The sequence below is a fragment of the Melanotaenia boesemani genome, chromosome 11 (genome assembly GCF_017639745.1).
Source record: "Melanotaenia boesemani isolate fMelBoe1 chromosome 11, fMelBoe1.pri, whole genome shotgun sequence".
Classification (NCBI taxonomy): Eukaryota; Metazoa; Chordata; class Actinopteri; order Atheriniformes; family Melanotaeniidae; genus Melanotaenia; species Melanotaenia boesemani.
This window is the reverse complement of record NC_055692.1, coordinates 22,111,594-22,134,278: the sequence shown is the minus strand read 5'-3', so window position 1 is coordinate 22,134,278 and position 22,685 is coordinate 22,111,594. Positions and strand designations below refer to the sequence as shown.

At 38.2% G+C, this 22,685-nt stretch overlaps 1 protein-coding gene across 1 annotated transcript in view; it reads left to right on the top strand.

Moving 5' to 3' along the window:
- Positions 1-22,685, top strand: part of fam172a (family with sequence similarity 172 member A) — a 160,498-nt gene that overhangs the window by 76,919 nt on the left and 60,894 nt on the right. Inside the window, exon 8 of the mRNA XM_041999438.1 lies at positions 5,245-5,364. Coding sequence (XP_041855372.1) covers positions 5,245-5,364 — 120 coding nt within the window. The remainder of the gene's footprint in view (positions 1-5,244; positions 5,365-22,685) is intronic.

The window sequence follows — 22,685 nt, the reverse complement described above, 5'->3', positions numbered from 1 at the left end:
CTGTGGAGAGCAAATTGGCTTGATGCCATTTTTTGTAGTTGGGAGAGTGAGCATGGGTGTGAGTGGGCTTTGACCTGTATGCATGTTTATCTAGGTTGTCATGTTTGAGACTCACAAGTACACTGCAGTGTAGCATGTTTCACTTTAGGCTTATCTCTTGTTAGAAGTCAGTGTACAAGTAAACACACTTGACTTTTGAAAGTTTTAATGGAGATTAGGTCTAATATTGTGTGAGAGCATTTTCTGAGCATGCGCCATGAGTTGAGCATAACATCTGGTCATGCGCTCACATATGCATAGTTTTGTGCTCTACCAAGGCAGAACCAGTGTAGCTGGTCTCAGTTCCCTGCTCCCAATCTTCTAGTCAGGTCAACCATCAAACACATCCATCCTGCCCTCCCTCATACCTCCTCACCCACTGAGCTCCCTGCCCCTCAACCTCTTTCTCTCTCTGCACACAACCCTGTTGTAAATACAGGCTGACCTGAATGAAGACATACAGACACACACTCAGGTACACACATACCCACACAGCCCTCAGGGTCATCTTGGAACAAACACAGCCTTGTCTAGCTGCCCGCTCTCCCTTGCCTTATGTCAATTAATGACTCGCAGTAATTTCACCTGACAATCCGGGCGGCAGCGCGAGGCTAGCCAAGATGTCACAGTGATGACCTCTCTGGCCTGCAGACGCTCTTTTCTAATAAAGACTCTCACAAACCCACAGTAACTTCCTTTGTACTTTGTTAATGAGTTATTGATTTGAAACAATGCCCTGGCAAATATTGTCAGAGCAGAGTGACCCCACCAAGGTCATGCTATTTTATTGTATACAGTCTGTGCACGCTAATCTGCACGTGGGATGACATTTACACTGTAGTTTAGCTTTTTCCTCTATCCTTTTTTCTCTCTGTCACTCACTCACCCTCCTCACACTGTATATCCCTCATTGCAAAGTCAAATAACACACCTACACATATATTTCTTCCTCTCGCTCACACACACACACACACACACACACACACACACACACACACACACACACACACACACACACACACACACACACACACACACACACACACACAGAGTTTCCTCCCTCTTGTTAGTCTTGCACACGTTTTTCACCTCATTCTCCCTTTTCTCCGTCTCTTTCTCACATCATTATATTCCCAACTCTCCATAGGTGCTATACCTGCTAATTACCCACAATGCCACAGTCATTATTTTCCCATCCCTGTTGCTAATTTGCTCCATACCTTCCTTTCCTGTGCACTAGCAGACCCATCAGCTCTCAGACAGCTTCCAGCTCACCTCAGCTCTCTGTCTGCTGTTTAAAAGAGAGGAAGGTATGAAACAAATATGAGAGGGGAAGATACAAAAGGAAAGAGATGGCAAAAGACTACACGTCCTAGACATTGATTAGAATTAAATTGCAAACAGTTGTTGTACAGGACCACTTTTTAATTGTAAGCTGAGAAACACAAACTAATGCATTCTAATAACCTCTTTGTAATTACCTACATTGCTTTTTTAATATCTAATCATTAGGCCAAATGAAAACAATCTTGTTCTGTGCTGAGCTGGACATATTAAAGACTGTAATGACTGCGGTTGCAAGTTGTTTTACTCAGTGTGTGCCCAGGACACGTAAGAGAATTGAAAGGTTGAGATACATATCAGCCTCAGTATGTTTTGTGTGTGAATAATATAAATTATTAGTTTTCTATATGTTCCTTTGCAGAAAAGTACTGTGAGACAATGTTGTCATTGGACATCTGCTTCTGTTAGATTTGATTTTACATTCAGCTCTCTCTGTACTATTTATGCAAGTTTGGAATCAGCAGTGCCAAATGCAAGAGTCTAAACCCAATAAAGTTGCATAGGGATGCCGTGACACTGTGCTGACACCTTTGGCTCCCTCTGAAAGGTTTGTAAAGGAGTGTAAAAGTATTATGGTCCTTACCCTCTAGTCCGTGCTCGCAATTGTCCAACAGGAACTTCAAGCTCTTTCGGTTATTTTCTGGAGTCCTCTGACTTTTAGGTGATGAGGAGGTTGAGCAGAAGGGAGGTCTGCATTACTTGTTTGCTGGAGTGCGCTGATGTTAAATTCATTGTTTCCTCTGTTGATCAGACAGCGGATTTGTGTTAGCATAAGTGCTGTTATTCTGGCAGCTGTGCACTCCTCCTTTCTGCTCTCTTGTCCCTGTTTTTTATAGGACAAATATTAGACCAGACAACCTCTGAGGAAACAATACTGTGCACAAGTTTCTGTCTTTGTGCATGTAACAAAGTGTGCCTGTTTGTGTGTGTGTGTGTGTGCACATGCAATAAATGGGGGACTTTGAGTGAAGTCTTTGTTTTTGAATGTATTCAAGATATCTGAAGCGCTAAATTGAAAAATCACAGAAACTAGACAATTGTGGAGCACATACAGTGCAGAATTATAAGGTTTTATTTATTTATTTTTTTAACACAGAATCAATTTTCTGTTGATTTATGTTGACTGATTCCTTGTAGGTGTTATAGTTTATGAATATACCAACTATTTAGTGTGTAAAATACAGAAATAGAGTAAAATGAGTTTCTATAAAAATTTTCTCAAAAACTTGTTTATAAGCATCCTGAACTGACTAAATTGTCCACTCACTTAATGTTTAATAATTTAATTATTGTTTTTGTTTCCTTTGTAACTTCTATTTTTATTTAATAGAATTTATTCATGTATTTATTTAATATCAGTAAGCTGTCAGCTTCAGAAAGAATTTTGGTCCTTGGACTGCCAAGATGTAAAATTGAACCTTATATTCTCTGAGTAAAGGACAGTATGGCTATCTGTATATTCAGTGAACACATACACAAACGGTACACACTCAGATTTCCCTTGACAGTCAAGGCTGAAGGATGCTGGCAACAGGTGTGCAGTTGGGATGTTGTTCTGGCAAGGCTGGCAGATGCACACACAAACCCACATAAAACATGCAGACTGCGTGAGGGAACTATGGAAAATAAATAAACTAAGATACTATGTGAATGCTGGGGGACAGGAAGCCAGTCTCACAGGGTGCTTTGCTCCACTTCAGTAAATTAACCCCAAGAAGTAATTGCAACAATTTGCTAATGCTGTTTAGATAATTCCGAATAATGCCATGCCAGGTATGCACAGCGTTGTCTGCTGCTGATGGTAAAAGCAAAGAATATGTGGTGTGTATGAAATTCGGAGATGGATTCAGGAGCACACCTGCACTCTTTGACACAATGAAGACATCAATCCCCAGTGTTTTCTGAATTCATAATCTTAGCTGAGAAAGAAAAGGCAAAAAAATAGAATTTTCATGGACAAAAGAAGTGATATTTTGTCAGTTATCACTGCCTGCTGTCTGTTGATATCAGCCATTTTTAATTAATTTACGAATTAGATGCCACATGACTCTTAAAAGTGCTACATACAATAGCAAACCTGTGTCAGGCCTTATCACTAAAGGTTGAGTGGGGAAGAGGACAAAGGGAAAGACTGAGGAGTGTAAAGAAAAACAGGTGGCATCAGTGGAGTAGAAAAGAAGATAGAGAGAGGGAGAGGGAGAGGAAGGGAGGCAGGGTAATGAAATGAGCCCACAGATGAAGGGTGACGTGGTGGAGGAAAAAGGAGGGAGACTTCAAAGGACTTTGATGTCACAGCCTTTCAGACAGATAACTTGGCCTCAGCCAGCCACTCTGCGTATGCTGAAAACCAAGCACATGCACACACACAAGCAAATGTACTGCACCAATGGCAGAAGGGCAGGACAGAGTAACGTTGCCTGCTCTTGCATCACACTCTATGAACTGGGGTTGGTGCTGACACTACAACCCCTCTCATGCTAATCTAGCACAAACACAAACACTGACAGGTTAATTTACCTCTAGACAAGCACAAGCAACAAAAATACACATCAGCACATCATCAAAATGTGTGAGCACACACTGGGTTGTACACAAAGATGCAGAAAAGCAAAATCTTTTAATCAAATCACAGGCGGGCTTACGTTCTTAATGTAAAGTTTAAAAAACAGATTATCGAACATGTGCATGCGTTCCTAACTTTTTCCTCAATTATCACCTTTAAGAAAACTGAAAGTTAAAGTAATTATCTTTTTCTTATAATGCACCATCTTATTAAAATGCAATAACATTCGTGGAAACTAACAGGATAGTCTCTTAAGACACATCCTTTGTCCTTTACCTTATATTGCTAATTATTTGTTTTGAGTCACATTGAATAGTTTGACACTCAATTAACAGTTGCAGCTCCATTCTCCATAGGCCATGTTTGTTTATTTTGAGGTATTATTTTTACATGCATAGTTATGCTAATTAGGACAAGTGTGTGTATTTGTGTGTGTTTGCTCAAATAAAGATCTTGTCTGTATCCAGCATTACTATGATATGATGTAGTGTTGGTTTGCAGGATGCAGGTGTTCCTAGTCAACAATGCTGCATGTGTAGAGCAACCTCTTGTGGGTATGCATTGTTGATTTCTATTGTGAACCAAACAGTTTGATAGGAAATCAAAGCCTACAATCAATGTCACAAGTTCATTAACGGTTGCCCTTTTCTGGCCTGTACTTTTACCATTGTTCTATGCAGCCCTGGATAAGCACTTACATCTCAGGTTAATTAAACAGGTCTTCTAGTTGCGTGAACATGCAGGCCTATGTGACTTTATTCACACAGATCTGAATTTTATAATTGTGTACAAATATGGAAGACTGTTTTCTATATGCATATTTTTATCTCCTGTCTGTTTTCTTTTTTTCTTTGACCTTCTGTGAGTGTCATTCCATTATTCCTCTACTGGTGTTTAAATGGGGCATTGATTCAGCAATGGGGTACAAATTAAGATTTAAATGTTACGTCATCCTGCTTATTGAGTTTTACATTCAGGGCATTTGCAATATGCAAGACTTATTGATCTGCTAAAGTGTGGCTCTTTGTTGAAATTACCTCAGGCTAACACTACTTTTTTGTGTTTCTCTCTTTTTGGTTGGCCCTAGGGTTTCTGTTTTGATGCTGTAGCATTGAAGCATCAATAGAGTTTAATAACCCTATTGATGTTTCATCCTCATTTGTTGAACATGCCTTAAATGTTTTGTAGTTGCTCATCTGAGTTTATTGGTAGCCTTCAAACATAAAAGTTTTATGAAGCTTCTTTGCAGGGGATGTGACAGGTTTTTTGTTTATTTTTTTTTCCTCTTTGTGTTGCAGGAAAATGCTTCCTCTGAGGAACATGTGCTCTACGTGTGGGACAACTTTGTGTCCAAAGCCGCAGCCAAGAACGTCTTCATTATGGCCCACAGTTATGGAGGGTTGTCTTTTGTGGAACTGGTGAGTGTCTTAGTTTTCCTCCTTAACTGTCACCCATAAAAACAACAAAAAAACCACACACATGCACACACACACACACACATATATATATATATGTGTGTGTGTGTGTGTGTGTGTTTCAAGAAAAAAATAAAGAAAATTCATGATAGAGATTTTTTTTAAGTAAAACATTAATTGCATGTATGCTGTAAAATATGAAGTAACATATGATTACTTGCAAGATTTTGACATGTTAAAAGAATTGTTTGAATGGCCACACATTTTCAGAAGTAAAAAAGTCATTCAATCATTTTTCTTTACAGTATTTATTATTGTTAAAGACAAAGGTTCTCAGAAAACATGCAAGATTTTTACGGCTTTTTAAAATAGAAACAATTTAAACAGCATAGGAACAAAAAGCCTTGGTGCTTAGTGATTCTGGTTTTCGAACATAATTCATCCAGAACGAATTTTCAGCGAGAGCGCGCTTCCATCCAGAAGTGAAGGGGGTGGGGCTGCAAAAAGAAACGTCTGGCATACTGCCTTATTCACTTGTTCTTGTCCATTTACATACTTCTCTGAAACACAGACGATTTTAACCATGGAAGAGGGTCTTCAAGCTCTGATTTCTCCTTAAAGCTGTCCCTAGCCCTATCATCCAATAGCCAGCGACTATGCAAGGGAGTTACTCTTCTGTGTGAGAACTCGGTACGCCTCTGTTACAAACCAAATGTTCCATACCGAATAATCTGAAAACAGATACATGGACACTACACCTCTAAAAAAATTCATCTAATTAAGAAGATGCTTTGAAATTAAATAATCTTGATTAATCACTTTTTAATCACACAAAAATAGTTGCCCAAAAAGGAAACATTTTTGTTTAATTTAAATGGATTTTAGTAGACAACTGAATCAAATAATTGACACAAACAATATCGTAACCTCGAGCTCTACTAATGTCTAGAAAAATGCATCTGAGTGCAGCTGGGAGCTGAGTGCTGCTGCTGTGTGAGGACCAAGGCTGGAGATAGATAGATAGATAGATAGATAGATAGATAGATAGATAGATAGATAGATAGATAGATAGATAGATAGATAGATAGATAGATAGATAGATAATATAAAATATAAAAGAATTCTTAACTTGGCCATGTTATAAGTGAAAAAACAATAAAGAAACAAGTGTTCAAAATGGTGGATCTGTTGAAAATAAAATGCATTTGCTTTCTTTGAGAAAATACCATCTCTACAAACAGTCTGGCTCAATGTTGTCCTTGGGCACTGTTCACTTTCTCATCATCAAAAACAGAAGGACAGGAGGGAAATGCAGAGGGCTGGATAAAGAAATAAAAGGATGAATATAACATTGGTGTTTCGGTTGAACCAGATCTTCTGCAGAGCTTGTATTTCTTTCAGCTTTGAGAGAGACAATGGATAGGTCTAGCAGTTGGAAGGGAAGTGGATTTGACAGAATTAATGATGCACAAGGGACTTTAAAAATAAAACTTGGCCAGCTTCTTTGCTTTAAACCCCTACCCTTCAGCTAAAAGGGCCTACGGTGGGTCTTCTGTGTGTAATATGAAGACCTCTCTGTTTTTTTTTTTTTTGTTTTTTTTTGGTTTACACTGATGTCTCCATGGTCTCTGCATCACCATATCATCAGTTTTTTTATTTTATTTATTTTTTTGTATTTAGTTACCTACTGTAGAAATAGTGCCTCTGCATATCGTTAGACAGTGGTAACTTATTTTTGTTGTCTATTGTATGTATGTATTTATGTCTGTTGTATTTGATATTGGTAAGGGTCAGGGGTTGGTATGTCTGCACTAGTTTACTACTGCTACTCATTTTATCATCCATTTTAATGTATACAGACTTTTTATATACATTAAACCTCTCTTATTCTGCCAAAGCAGCTTTGAGCACTTTCTTCACAAAACCAGAAGATCCCTGAAGTGCATTGTGTGAGGTGGTGTGGATCTTGATTATTTCCAACACATGATTGAATTTAGATCTAAGAAAATCTGTACCCAAGTCAATACCCTGGAATTTTTGTGATGTAGTCATAAAAGAAGCCACTGCCGCTCTGATAATCTTGGTGCTATGAATATGTGCATACAGTCCGCATTAATGCTTATACTGATCAGTGCTAGTATTATTATTAACCAGTGTAACATCCACATTAAAGCCAGGACCTAAGGTTTCAAAGCAGGACATTGCCCGGTACATCAGACTGTTTCTACAGGTTTGTCCTGTTACCTTCGTGCACAGATGAACAATGCACTTAACCTCAGTTCTCTGTACCGTTTAGTAGATAAATATATATATATAAATATATATATATATATATATATATATATATAGTAGCAGGAAATGTCCATGTGTCATGTCTTCATAGTTTATGTATTTAGTTTATGCTCATTTGTACTCCTTGGATCACTTCTGTAAAACACATCATCATAATGACAATTACATCATCTGTTATTGGTTTTAGTGTAAATAAGTGAAAACTGTTGTACTTTGAATAGGTTTGGTTCAAAAATTGTTTTCTATTTCTCCAACAAATCTACAGTGTTAGCTCTGCAAACTAACCCATTGTGCTGTATCCTTTTGAAAGCATGATTTTAGAACTGGACATGAGTAATATCCTGGTTTATTTAAATATACTGTAGAGGATATACAGCTAGTTTCACTAAACCACATCACACATTACTTAGAACATACAGTATTCCCTCTTTTAAGGAGCGGAAGATGTCAACAGTATAAGTGTATGGATAGTGGTAAATTAAAGGTGGGGACTAGTCCTACTGGTGTTTGCAGAAATATTTACTCTCTTTTTATCCCCACACACCATCTCCCCCCACCCCCTCCCATATTTTGTAATTTTAATTTGACTGCTAAATATTCATGCTGTGTTTTGTCCACGACAGCCTCACATTCTCCTGGGCTTTCTCACAGTGTGACGAAGACCAGTTATTCTCTCTCTGTGTGTTTATGTGCATGTGCAAAGGCCTCAGCAAGTCGCTGTTTTCTTTTATGTGATGTCCTTGTCACAAAAACCCTTTTGCATACATGCATATACAGTATATGCATACATAAAAATGTAGCATATTAGATGTAATATGGGGAAAAATAACATAAAGGAACATCTCTGTATTCATTCTTGGAGACGAATTGTTCAAAAATGCCCTTGTCAAGTTTCCCTTGAGGCCATCCTAGATTTTGTTGTGTGCTGGTAGGTGTCAACACTCCTTCACCTCTTCCATCTTAACAATAAGACAATACATCTTCATATTTATGATTTTAATGGATACTTTCAATTTCTTACCTTTATCTTAACTAAACTTTGCTTTAAATTATTTCTAGAAATGTACCCTAGTTATTGGACTTAATTTGAGAGCAAATTTGTTAGATACGGTATATTAATTTGCAGACACCTTTAAGAAGCAATATTTTGTTCTGGCATGTTTGGGTTTTTATCCAAAAGCACTCACATTCCTCCCTGCTTATAAACATGTGCTCTACAAGAGTAACATGCTCAAACACGTGGCTTTAAGCAACCTCTCCACATCGGTATTGTTGCCTACTTAGTTTACCTTAGGCATACACACTACCGTGGCCATACAGCCACACTCATATACATACACATGCACAGTCGACTTAATTGAGAAGAAATTGGTCCAGTGGGATGGGATGGGAGGTGTGTGTGCACGAGTTGGCAAGTCGCAAGTGGAGCCTTGCTGGATGAACCATTTGACACATGAGAAGACCCAGAGAAAACAAGCTGTCTCTGGGTTAATTACTGCTCCCCTTTGCAGTTAATAAATACATTTCTGATCAAGCCCAACATTAATTTCTCTTGCTTGCTCCCCTTGCTGCAGAGCATGTTAGCCTCTGTTTAGAGTGCTCAAGTGTTTCAGTGCAGTTTGATACACTGCACAGTATGTGCTGGCCAATTATAGATACATCAAAGAGTAACTAACTGCCTTTGAATAGGAGTGAAAGTGAAACAGAAAGAGACTAAAGCTGGATCAGTACTCGTATGGAATCTGTGTAAGGCCGGTTACAGCGTCACCGCTGTATGCTCCACGTAGGTCCAGGAGGTTATGCAAAAGTACTCCCTTGCGATTGGTCAGTTTGTGATTACATGTTTCTGGATTTTCTGAATTTGTCATTAACAGTTGAAGAGAAACTACAACACAACGCCATAACCCTACACTTAAGTGTGAGACCACAGTTCACCAGCGTCAGCTGTACCGTATGCAGGTGCCGTACGAGTATAAACCCAGCCTAACACTGCAGGGGATGGCTGCTTGCTTTTTCTCCACTTTGCCTCCACCTTTTTCACATTATCATTTTAAGCAATCACAGAACTCATCCATCCATCTCTGTCCACTCTTTTTCCTCTCCCTATTTTTTCCTTAGAGTTGCTGGTCTCCTCTGACATCTGCTTTCATGCTTGGCCAGCTTGTTCCTTCTTGCTGCTTCTTCTCAGCTCTCTCAGCTGTACAGTTTGAAAGGAACATGGATCATCTTCCCTCAGCTGTCCTACTGATTTTTAACCCAGCTCTTCTCTAGCCCTTAAATGTTGGCCAATAACTGCTCTAGAAGTCTAGAACTGTGGAGTGTCTTGCTTTCTGTGCTTTTTAACTTTATACATGCAGCACACACACAAATGACATGCTTGATTAAGTTTCAGGTCCACGTTATCCATTCGTCTCCTAAGGACAAACTTCACAACAATTCACAACAGGAGGGGAAGACAGACTGAGGGCCCTGCATCCGTCTCTCCCTCTGCTCAGCTTGTCTTTTCATCTTTCTTCACTGCCGAGAGTTAAGGGGGTGTACATGTAAGTGACGGTTGTTGTGTTGAGGAAGGGCCTTCTACGGCCTTACTGCTCTCTGAGTGAAAAAGGAGCACTCTTATTGGATAGGACAGAGCAGCATTATATAAGATCTTATATAAGAATGCATCTGTCTCCCAGTGCACAAATGTGTGGGTGCCAACCAGACAACCAGCCAACCGCCACAACATCCCTTCAAAAACATAGGTACAGATTTTAAGTTCTGCGTGTGAACACACATAATATATACACTTTACACTCTTCCTGAAAAGCTGTCTGCACACTGTTTTTTGCCATCTGTTTCAGTTTATAATGAATATCCACAGTCTTTTCTCTACTGTCCTTGGTTTTGTTTGTGTAAGTGTAATTGTGTTGTGACAGGTGTCAGTTGTGGGAAGAGATGATTGAGGTGACACAGCTTTATATGTGTGGAGGTTTCTCCCATTCCTACCATTGTTTGCATAATTGTGCTCAATTATATTTTATGTTTCTTTAAGATTCTCAAGTGTGGGATGCTTTCCAAACAAGGTTATTGTCATTTCCTGTGTAATACAACTGTTTTATATTTACTTTGTTTGCAAAGGCAGTCTTAAGTTTTCAAAACTACTTTCTTGTCAAATGTATGTAGCCCTTTGACAGAGCGGCCCCACATTATTTAGTGTGCGCTCTGTTTTATTTCTTGTTTCTTGTCCTTTGTTGTTGTTTTGTTTTTGTTTTTTTTTTTTTTTTGTCCTCCTAATTCCCCATCTCCCACATGTGATGACCCTCAGGGCAGGGTTGGTGATTCTGTGCCCTTTGTGCAGGACTCTGAGTCTGGCGGAAATCTGTAAAGCTCTATGCCTGGCATTGCAACAGTCTAGTGAGCACACAGTGCTGTGAAAACAACTCTTTTCCCAGCTGTCATCTGTTTTACAGCATGCCTTCTTAAAATCACACGCACACACACACAAACAAAAACAATGCATCTACATATGGGGTCTACAAGTCTAGAAGTCTAAAAGTGATGCTAGTGAATATACTTCTCTTCTTTCAGTTCATGAATTTTATATAAAAGATTATCTTAAGACATTGAAAGGACTTTTGAACCCTTATGCAGCAGAATTTTGAAATATCTTAGTGCTTGGGATGCTGTATAGTAGTGCAGTGGTTATCACTGTCCTAAATGTTCCCATCATCACAGCACACTGTAGATGTGATGGATTTTGGTATAATTCCTTCTCATGTTCGTGTCCTTACACACAGCCATCTGGTACTTCAAAAATCTAAAAATTTGAAAATTTAATGACTTTTCTTTCAATCATTCTCTGATATGTACTGGTATGTTTCAGCATGTTATTACCATGTGCATCCAAACTATCCGCTTGATTTTGCTTGGGTCTGTATGACATAATTATTGCCATCAGGGGTTGTACACTAAGCTCTCTATGCATGATAATCAGGTAATTTGTTACAGTCGTGCTCACTTCTCATGTGTGACATAGCTACATAGTGATCAGGAACATTAATACTGCTCATCACTACTCTTCTCGCTGGGTAAATGTGGATTCTTCTTTTTACCTGAAATGACTACTTGATGAGAAACTTTTGCAAAAGTTAAAGGCTTTAGTGAGAATTTGACTGTTTTTTTTTAACATGATTTCAGACTTTTGGAACCTGCTGTACTTCTGTTTCCTAATTTAAGATCCTTTTTTTAGGCTTAAAATTACATATGCACCCTTAATATTTGTCAGTAGCTTATTTTTTTCAAATGAAATGATTTTAAAGGAATAATCTTATATGGTGGAAAAGAATATGCTTGCCTATTTGCCATCTCACTGTCATTGTTCTTATCTTTTATTCAGAATGTAATGTAAAAACAATAAAGTGTGGTTTATGTTAGCTTATATATAGCAACTATTAAATGACCAGTTACGTCATGAAATAATTAAATGCTGCATCTTTGTACTCTCAATCTTATAGTAAGTTTTGTGAAATTTGGCTTTTTACACATACTCTTAACAAAGGAAGTTTGACTTGACATCATGGATAGATGAATTATCCATTTCCATCCATATCTATTATCTCTTTAAAGTGTCAGCATATTATGAAAATTTTGTCAAAATAAGTTCAATATTTAGTCTTGAATGACTTGTGGAGCCTTCACATAAGTCATCGCTATCCAAACAGAAGTCACTTAAATCCATTAACAGAATCTCTACTTTAAAGTTGTGAATATGAAGGCTCTGAAAACCCTATCAACTATTACAGTATACTTGTCTTACTCATCTTTGAAACTCTCAGGGCAATCCTGTCTTTGCTTCTGTAGGGGATGATGAGCAGATTTGTTTTTATCTCAAGGTTCTCCTTAGCTGGCAGGTTTGCAAGCAGTACAGTTGTCATGCAGTTTCCTCTGCATGTCTGTCTTCATGGCTTATATGTGTATGAGTCTATCTGCAAGTGGGTGCACACATATTGTGTGGGTCTGCATTTCCTTGATTATGTGTATATGTGTTTATGTGCATGCATGTATATACAGATTCACACATTTGTGAATCTGTATATACATGCACTCAGCCCGAGTCTGGAGAAGCCTGTATCATCCAGAGCAGAACAGCTTGGTAGAGAGCAGCTATCAGAGCCACGTTAGGGGAACAGAGAAGGAGAGGGTGAGAGGCAATGATAAATGGCTGGGGCACACTAGCAGAAATTAGTGGAGCCATATGCAAAGCAGTTGCGTTTTGTTTGATGTGAAACAAAAGGACCACCATGACAAAAGTGCCTTCCAGCCTTCACAGCAGGATGGCAGCCCTCAGGACATTATCATCACAAAGTGTGTATATGTTTTGGTGTACACTCATCCATGCATTTACACTGTACCACTTGCATGTCATGCATGGTGCTATTTTCTACTGCCGTTTGAATTATGTGTATTATCTTTCTGCGTTGCTGTGCTTTGCTCGTAGTGACGCACAATGCCTGCCCCTTTGTACACTGTGAGAAGACACGGTTTCTTCCTCAGTACAGCTACAGCATATTTGCTCTATTAAGAGGCTGAAATATAGCCATCTAATTTCTTTGTGAATGAATAGGATCTTAGAGAGCGGCTCTCCTCTTAATATAAGGATGTAAATTGAACTGTTGAAATGTCACGGCTAGCAAGCTGATTTGATTTGAATTGATTTGCTTGTTTCTGGAAAAAAAAAGAGACCCCCTCGTCAAACCTTACCTGCATTGGCTGCCACAGATAGACCAAGGTCTTTCTTTCCACCTCAACAACACATTGTAGGGCTTCTGAATTCTTCTATCTGCCGTGATTATGTACAAATGGCCTTCATTTGCCATCCATTTCAAAGCTGTAGTGCTGCATTGTGACTAGAGGCAGATGACGCAGACCAAATTACAGCGGGTTTGCTCTCTGAAAAGGATACTTGCACAAAAGGCTTTGTGAAGTATTCCCTTCAATACGTTGCCATTATTCTCACCTTTGTTGGTGTTTCTCTCTATGTTTCAGGAGCATCTCTGGTTTCTAGATTGCATTTGTGGTGTTAGATAGGAGTGGGGTATTAAAAATAGTTTACTTGTCTCTCGTCTCTCTTATGCTACTACTTCAGCATTGCAACAAATAGAATTAGTGTATGAATCTTGTTTAGTTATTTGCTACAGCTTGCTTGTCTTTATTAATTCTTTGTCATTTGCACAGTTGCAAGACAATCAAGATCTAAGAACCTGAACACCATCTGCTGATCATATTGTATTTTTTAACATCTGCCTTTGTTTTGTAAATTTGATGACCTACCTTCCTATACCAGAGTATAAAGTAGATTTCTTAAGTAGGGGGAGGTATCCTTATTGTCCTCTTTAGTTTAGTTTCTCATGGTACATTTATTTCTTTCCACTAAGTAGCAGAAGCTAACTGGTTAGCTTGCCATTTAGAAGTTGTTATTTTCGGTCTTGCAAATAATTAAAATTATTCTTTTACTGGGTAAATTTAAAATATCAACTTTAAATACAGAAAGGTGTACTCTATCTAAAAGTACAGTGATGTGTTTGGTGTTTTAGCAGGTGTTTCCCTTAAATTACATCTATTTAGTTTCCTCAGCTGCTGCTCACTACTCCTTGCTTTAAAGGCTGAGTTATCCCCAAAAACCAAGGGCAAGTCAAGGCATCACTTTTACTTTCAGGGTTTCAGGGTTTAAAATCTTGGGGATGTACAGCTTGTGTCTTGTTCCAATCAAATTCTCCTATAGAGTGCTCAACAATCACAGACAGGGAGCCGTTGCTCTCACCTTATGCTACAATGCTAGAGGAGTCAATACAAATGAGGTCTTTGTAATTCTTTGTAGGTCTTTGTAATTCCATTGCACTTTTTGTTGCAATGACAATAAAATTCTATTCTATTGTAGTCTTTACTTCCTTCCTACTTTGCGATTCCTATTATCAGCATCATTCTTTCTGTATTTGTGTCTCTTATTTCCTTTCCTCTCTCTTTTTTTTTCCTCTCTTTACCTCACCTGTTTCTTTGTGGTATTGGTTTGAGTACAAAATGTTGTCATTTTCCTATAGACATTCTGCTTTTAGGCACCAAAGTTATTAGTCTCCCTATTGCCACAGTGCTTATTGGCCTTTGATATCCTTGTGTCTGATAGTAGTTTCAAATTCCAGTATATTACAGTATTTCTAAAGATTAACTACTCACATATAATGGTTTATCTAGTCCTTTGTTTTTTTATACATGTTCTAAATGGCCAAGCAAGCTTTCACCAAGTCCTAACCGTTAGCCACTCTTCTCTCGGTTTCTAAACACAAAGATGTTACCATGGTGATGTAATTGAAAATCATTAGATTTCAAATAAGTGTTATTGAGGTGAGTCTTCTCTCACCTTTTTTTTATCTCCATACCTTACCAACCCCCCCAGTGGAAAGGATGTTCAAAATCAGTCTGTCCTCAGTGCTTCATTCTTCACATGCTGTCTAATCTCTCTTGTCCTGCTACACCCACCCTCTACCCCACCTCTTAAAAACAGGGTTTTATTTGCCTTGTTTTGTGATATAAGACACCAGGCTAGATGAAGTTCATTTGAGTTCAGTTAAATCTTGAGGGATTCATCATTACATATTTACTGGTTGAGGCTGATCTTGCTGTAAGGTTCTACCCTCATCCCATTGATCTAGTGCGCATGTTCACTCCCGAGGTTACAGGACGTGCTTCCATTTGCATAAGGCCCTGGGCAAGGTTCTTTCCACCATTGATTGGCCTGTCCATGAGCGCCCCGTGCCTTCTCACATTGATCACTTTGTTTTTTTCCCGGAGACAGTGCTACTCAGAGTTCAGCTGCAGCTCTGGCATATCAGACCTGCCGGAGGAAGAGAGAGCAACTGAGAGAGAGAGTCAGAAAGGGAAAAGAAAAAGAGGGGCAAGTAGGAGTCACAACAGATAGATAAAAAACTTTGCAGCCAATATCATGATGATTTTGCATGCGTTATCTTGGAAGTCTAAGACAAAGACAACCCCCCTACACCACACACATAACCCAACCTATCGCTCAACCTGTAAATACATATCTAAATGCAAATTTCAGATTATATGTGATTTTTAATAAAATGAATACTACGTTTAGCACATACATACTTTTACAGGTATTACCATTTCAACAGCACCTAATGACTTTAATTTGAACAGCCCTTCTCCTTTCCTGTTTATCTGTGGTCTTTCAAGGTCTGCTTGTTTAAGTGTGCAGCAGACTGCTTTCCAGTGTTTGTTTTTTCCTCCCTTTCTAATTCTGAAGCTTTTAACGTTACTGTCTCCCCTAAAGATACGTTGATTGGCGTTTTCTTTTCTTTAAAGTATTTTTCTTTGACAATTTTGTCCTGTTTCTTTTAATCTGTATTTTACAATACTTTAACTGTATATTTGCTTGTTTATGATTTAATTTTAATTTTTTTTCCTTAATTATTTATTTACCCAATCATAATCTACATCCTCTGTGTATGGTGTTATGTGCTTAAACATTGTATGAACCATAGACGATTTTTATGAATTCTCTTGTTTTTTTTCCTTGTTTGTTTTTTGTTTTTTCTCTAAAAGTTTAACAAGTAAAATTGCTATTACATATAAAATAATTTATAGGAGAAATTTCATAATAAGCCAAAACTGAGATATAACAATCTAATCATATTTTTTAGTTTTACCTAAAAGCTCATCTGTTTACATTTTGATTTGTCTATATGTACCATTGTGTTTGTCCATCATGGCTTCAGAGGCGACGCAAGGCTCAGACTCCCATGATGCACCTCTTCTCTTTGTTCTGCTCAATGAAAGCAGCGTGTGGCTTTGTCCGCCTTTCTCATCCTCCCAGCTCGTTGCCTCAGTGGCAAGGTCTATTTCTTTCCTACTTCAAACCTCTCGTTCTTTCTCTCACTCTTTATACTCATTGGGGCTGCTGTCCACTTGTATTTATTTATTTATTTTTTGCTGATCCCTTTCATTTGTTATCTTTTATTGTCCCCCTTAATAAGCAACCAACTCACCACTTACTCATTCTTCCTTTGCCCCTTTTTTGAAAAGGTCACACCACTCTGTGTAGGCCTTCTTTTTCTTCGTGACTCTTACTCCTATCAGAGCTGTTTTTTGGTCAGTGTCCTGCTATTAACTCCTTTTCACCAATTATCTTTTCTTAATCTTATGCCCTTGTATACATCTATTTTTTCCTGTTTAAACTTGCTTAATCTCACTTTCTTTTTCCTCCTCAATCTCTAACTTCAGCTTCACAACAGAGTTGCTGCCAGTGCTTCCCGTGATTCTTTGCCTACACTTGAGATGGACCTAAGTTGTCTCTCTCCTTCAAACCACTGTTTGTTTTCTCTTTTTCACCCAACATTTCAAAATTACTCATTTTCCCAGTGGTTCATCCTTTTCACACTTCTTACATGCAGGATGCAGAATTAAATGAAGGCACTGTTTATGCTTTGTGAAACCACTGAACTGAAATTGTAGCTGAAACTTTATCTCTTATCATTATAAAAAAAATAATGATCTGTAAAACATGTTTTCTGTCTTTCTTTGACGAAAATTCAGTTTTACTAAACTTACCCCAGCTGTTTTTCCAAATGGACCCCCCCCCCCCCTCCTTTTTTTTTATTTGTCCCTTTTCTCTAACTTGGCTTTCATTATCTCTTATTCTCCATTGCCCTATGCGATAATTCCATGCATTCACCTGCTGTGTCTGGATGTGTCAGCTGGTTACGACCTAGGTCACCTTCAACAGTGAGGGAATACAAGTTCTTGACATGAGGTTTGAATGTGGTGAAGATGACATGTTGACAGCTCAAATAAATCACTTGTCACTTGTCATTTCTTTCCTTCTCCCTTGTTAATTCTGCTATAAGAATGCATAGAATATAAGGAGGAATCTGGGGTATGGGGTTGCGGGTTGTCACACCACTGACACTCAAATTGAACACTTTGAATCCAGTTTGCTCTTCTGTCTTTCTTGTCTACATATTTTCTTTACTTCTCCGTTCTCCGGACTGTGAATGCTCGCATTCTTTTGCAGATGTAGGAGGAAGAAAATAGACTTCGGGATTGAGGAGAAAAAAAATGTTTCTGAAAAGCTACGAGGTACTGCTAGCTGGTTCCTAGTGCAAATGTCAGTGAACCCAATGGTGACAAGGTTGAAGTTTAAACCCTCTCTTCTTTTACTGGTTCTGTATCCTTTTGTTTTCTCTGATCCTCTTTTGGCTTTTTTTTTCCTTCAGATTCTGCGTCAGCATCCATGCCTCCCTTCGTCAAAATGTCTTTCAGTGCTTTTAAACTTCAGTTAATTTACTTCTGGTATTCTGTGCTGTGTTTTTTACTTTGCACTCTGTAAAGTCCTTAGTGCAAGGGTCACTGAATTTATTGAGCTTGTTTTTAAAATTTTTGTGTATGTGTAGATGCATCACCTGAAAATTGTGTGGTTTATTTTCTTTACATGTATTTAAATGGTACTGCATTAGGATGGGAGATATGAAAAAGGAAAACAGGTAGTTCATGTTTTTCTGCTCTTTAAGCTTGATATACTTAATGCTGTCTATTCAGTTGATGTCTCCCCAATTCTATACCATTCAATACTTATTGAAAGCCTTTTTTGAATCCTTTATGGAGGTTTTTGAAGAGATATGTTTTGGTTATGTACCTGCACTGAAACATATTTAATTTTTTAAGCCTTGAAAGCTGACAGTAAAAAGAGATGAGCTATTTCATGTGCCGTTTTAAGGCTTTATGTGCTGTGAAATATGATGGGGTTATGAAAGACCCAAAGACAGTAGGAAGAGGAATGGAGGAGAGTGTGCAAGAAACTCCTTTGATGTTTTAACCAGCTCAGAGCTGAATGTGGAATTCACTGAAGTGTAGGCCTTGTTTCACGGTGGAAATATGAAGCTAGATGTTTGCGCAGAGTTTAAAATAAAAAGTTAACACACATGCAGCTTTTTTTCTTTTTTTTTTTTTTTAAGATTCGTGTTTGATTTTGAATATTTTTACTTCAAATATGAATATGCATTGGACTCCAAATCCTCTGCATTGTGCAATGAAGTTTGTCTCCTTCATCACACTGGTCATCAGTTTGCGGTTCAGGTTCAGACCAGTTACCAGGCCAAAGTAGAAAGGTATGCAATGTGTAATTGGTGTATGTATGTGCTTGTATATGTGTGTGTGTGTGTGTGTGTGTGTGTGTGTGTGTGTGTGTGTGTGTGTGTGGGTGTGTGTGTGTGTGTGTGTGTGTGTGTGTGTACATAGTTTGTAAATACTTTCTGATTCCTCAGGACTTTTGATGGCTTACATATGTTGTCTACCACTTTCTTGCCCTTGTAACCTTGAGTGTTTCCTAGTGGTGTCAGACAACTAATCTAACGTGTTTAATATACCCCTATACTTGTTTGTTAACGTCCAGCCTTTCTTCTTCATTTTCTGTGTCTTCCATCCCTTTCTTTCCTTTCTCCAGTGCCATGCACCTTCCACTTTTCTCACCCACCTCCCTGCTTTAACTGTCCACATGTGAAACCATTTTTCTCATTCATCATACCTCTTCACCTCTCACCTTCCTTCACCTCTTTTGCACCTGTTTTGTGCGGCTTAGCGTGGGTTAGTTGATTTAGTTCTCTTTGATGAAAACACTAGGGGGCACTGCCTGTCCTTTATTACCCCCCTCTTTTCCTTAGCAGGCTTCATTGCTGTGTATTTTTGGTATGCTTATGGTTTGTCTTTGTCTCTGTGTCCATCCATGCGCTCCTGTTTGTGGTTGTGTTACATTAAAAAGCAGTCTCTTGTCAGTAAAGGATGACACGGAGCTGCGGTCAGACAGACAGGAAGGCAAGCAGGCAGTAGGTCTCTGGTGGGCACCAGGATGGGTGCATGGTCCCCATCCCGTTCCCCCTGTCCTCACCATCATCCCTTGTTTCTATTTGGTGAACCCGGAGCTGTGAGTTAATGAAAAGGGCTTGGACCACCAAGAAGAGCGACAGTCATCTCCCAGACACAACTGCTCACGTCTGGCCCTCAGAGACCCTTTCTCCATGACAAGCCCTCCTCCTCTCCACATCTCTCTCACCATGTCGGCCTCTGTGTCTTAGGTCTGCCCAATGGCCGCCTTACCATTAGACAAAGGACGATAAACTAGAAGAGATAGCCGGGTATTTTCCAAGGGTTTTTGTGTGTAGCAAAAAAAAAGTGAATGCTCTTGATTCGAACAGCCACTAATTTAAAGAAGGGACCTTGATTGCCTTCAGGTCTGGTCAAGGAGAAGTCAGCCAATAATAACGATGAGCTCTAGATACCAGAGTTGGAGAGGAGACAAAGGGGATGGAGATTTTTTTTTTTTTTTTTTCCTATTCTGATAGTTGCTCCACATCATATGGTTTCTCGTGTCATCCCCCAGTTTTCATCCAGTTTTTTTTTTTTTTTTTTTTCCTTTTTATCTTTAAAGTAGCATACTTTGCAGTTGGGGACATTGTTCTCTGTCCTCATGTATCTTGAAGTCTTCTAATGAATGTAATTGTTTTTTTTGGGGTTGGGTTTGGTTTGTTGAGAAATTATGAATCGTTAATTTTTTTCTATATTTTCTATGGTACACAGACAGCTAACGGAAGGTGTTTGATAGTGCTAATTGGCAGCCGGTCCATGCAGTGTGTGGTTGTTAGTGGGTTGGGACTGGGCGAAATGAAGTGCTGTTATTGTTTAGAGGTGTCAAACCCAACACTAAACAAAGAGGGTGAAAGAAATTTGCTGTGTTTGCATATCATTCTGAATACAGGTAAAGTACACACACATACTTATACTCAGACATATATATACATGTATATTGTAGATATACCTGATATATATATATATATATATATATATATATATATATAAATATATGTGTGTGTTTCTGTCCTTCCAAACTTCTATACACAGAGTAGCACATTACCTAACATCACATGACAGAGTTGATCCACACTGACATGCACACACTCGTGCACACTCTTAGAAAAATCAGTTTCAAAATGACAAGATAATCACCACATTCAAACTTACCTTCAGCTCTGTGTAAATGCCGCTCTTTGAGATAACCTAATAAATATATTTTCTTTTCAAATGCACTGCACTGAAGGCCCTAATTACCATACGCTGACAAAGACCTGACAGAGGTGCAATAGTTAAAAGGTAATTTTACTGCAAGTAGGAGTTTGGGTAGGAAAAGGGTCAGTGAAACACCTCCCCACACACACACCACTGCCTCCACCCCATTCTTTAACGGTTTATTCACGCTTTTCGAGGACTTTTTACGTGATTGACTGACAAGGTCTTTTTCAGAAATAGCATCTTCAGTAATAAGAAATAATTGACTCCCTAATCAAAAAGGGTTCATAGAATCCACAAACCCAGCTGTAATCTTCTGTGGCATTTCCAACAGAATTGACAGACTTCATAGCTTCAGGCTCTATACTACTTTGATTTAATTGCTTTTTTCCCCTTTTCTTTTCTTTTTTTTTTCTTTTTTTTTTTTGATAATAAGATTAATAATATGGCTTTATGCAGCGTTGTGTGTGCTCAGTATGTGTGTGTGTTTGCGTGTGAATGAATATTTGGTAAATAGGTGTGCACAGCCTCGAATGCCTTTATGACTGCATTTCACTGCCATCTTGTATGTGCATGTGACAAATAAACAAGTGGAAATGTGAAACATTGTTCTACTCACAGGCTTTGTTTTTAATCAACAATAACACTTAAAAGGAACCTCAACTGGTTCGTTTTTAAGTGGTGTAAATTGTACATTTGAATTCATTAAGGGAATGATTGTTGTGATTTTATCTACTTAATGTAATGCTGAATTTGCTTAGCAAATGAAGAACATTATAGAAGTGTTTAAGAAAAAAATGATGGTGTCCACTCTTGGAATTTTTAAATAATTTTTTTCATTATTATCAGGATGCTGCTTCTTGTTAATTTTTATCTGTACATTTTATAATTGCACTTTGCATTTAGATTTACATATTTACATTTTATTTAAAAAAAGTTTAGGCTTTCTAATTTTGTTTAGTCTTTTTGGACTGTTTTAGTGCTAAAATAAAAAAAACAAAATTTATTTATGTATTTATTTATTATCTGTTTTGCATGTAAAAATAAGAATTTGTTTTAAACTGCAAAGTTTTTACATGATGGGGCAAATGAACTCATAGCTTACCTCAGAATGTCCAGTTTGTAATATAGCCTCAACTGGTTCTTCGTATATCTCGTTTTTTCCTCTTTCCTCTCGTTAAAAAGATATTTTGAATCATGGCTAGTGGCAATGAGAAGTTAATTTCAAATTGTTATATATTATCATTATTTTCAGTTTTCCTGCCCTCGCTCTTTTTTGCTTTTGAGTACAGGGGGTTCGCAGAGACTTTCTTTTCCTCCTTTAATTTTTCTTTCTTTCTTCTTTTTTTTTCTTTTACTTATGGTCCCCTCTCTTTTCTTCTTACCCCACAGCATACAAGACAACCAAAAATGAAAGAGCAGAGGCTGATAACTGAAGGGAAGGACACGTATCACTTATATAATTGCCATCTTTTACTTTTCTCTTTCTTTTAAGTTTTTTATTTCATTTGATCATGCAGCTTTTCACTTAAAGGTTGATCAAGTTGCACTAGAAATTTCAACAAAACATCTTTCTTAATAATTCAACCCCTTCTGCTCAGGGGACACACACACACACACACACACACACACCTGATTTGCCAGTAACGTGCAGGACAGCAGGCTCTTCCAGATTTGTTGTTTTTGTTTAATTTTCATTCTCTTTCTCCTCCCCCATTCACAGCTGAAGTGAAAACAGTGTTGTGAGATATTTTGGTGGATTTTTGTGATAAGCAGACTTGACCCTTTGAAAACACATACAGTAGCTGAACATTGTGGGGATTCGTGCAACATAAACAGGAATTTCTGTGGAGAAAAGTGTGAATATTGGGGAAAAAAATGCATAGATGTTTTTTGTGTGTGTTAACAGCAAGAGTTGA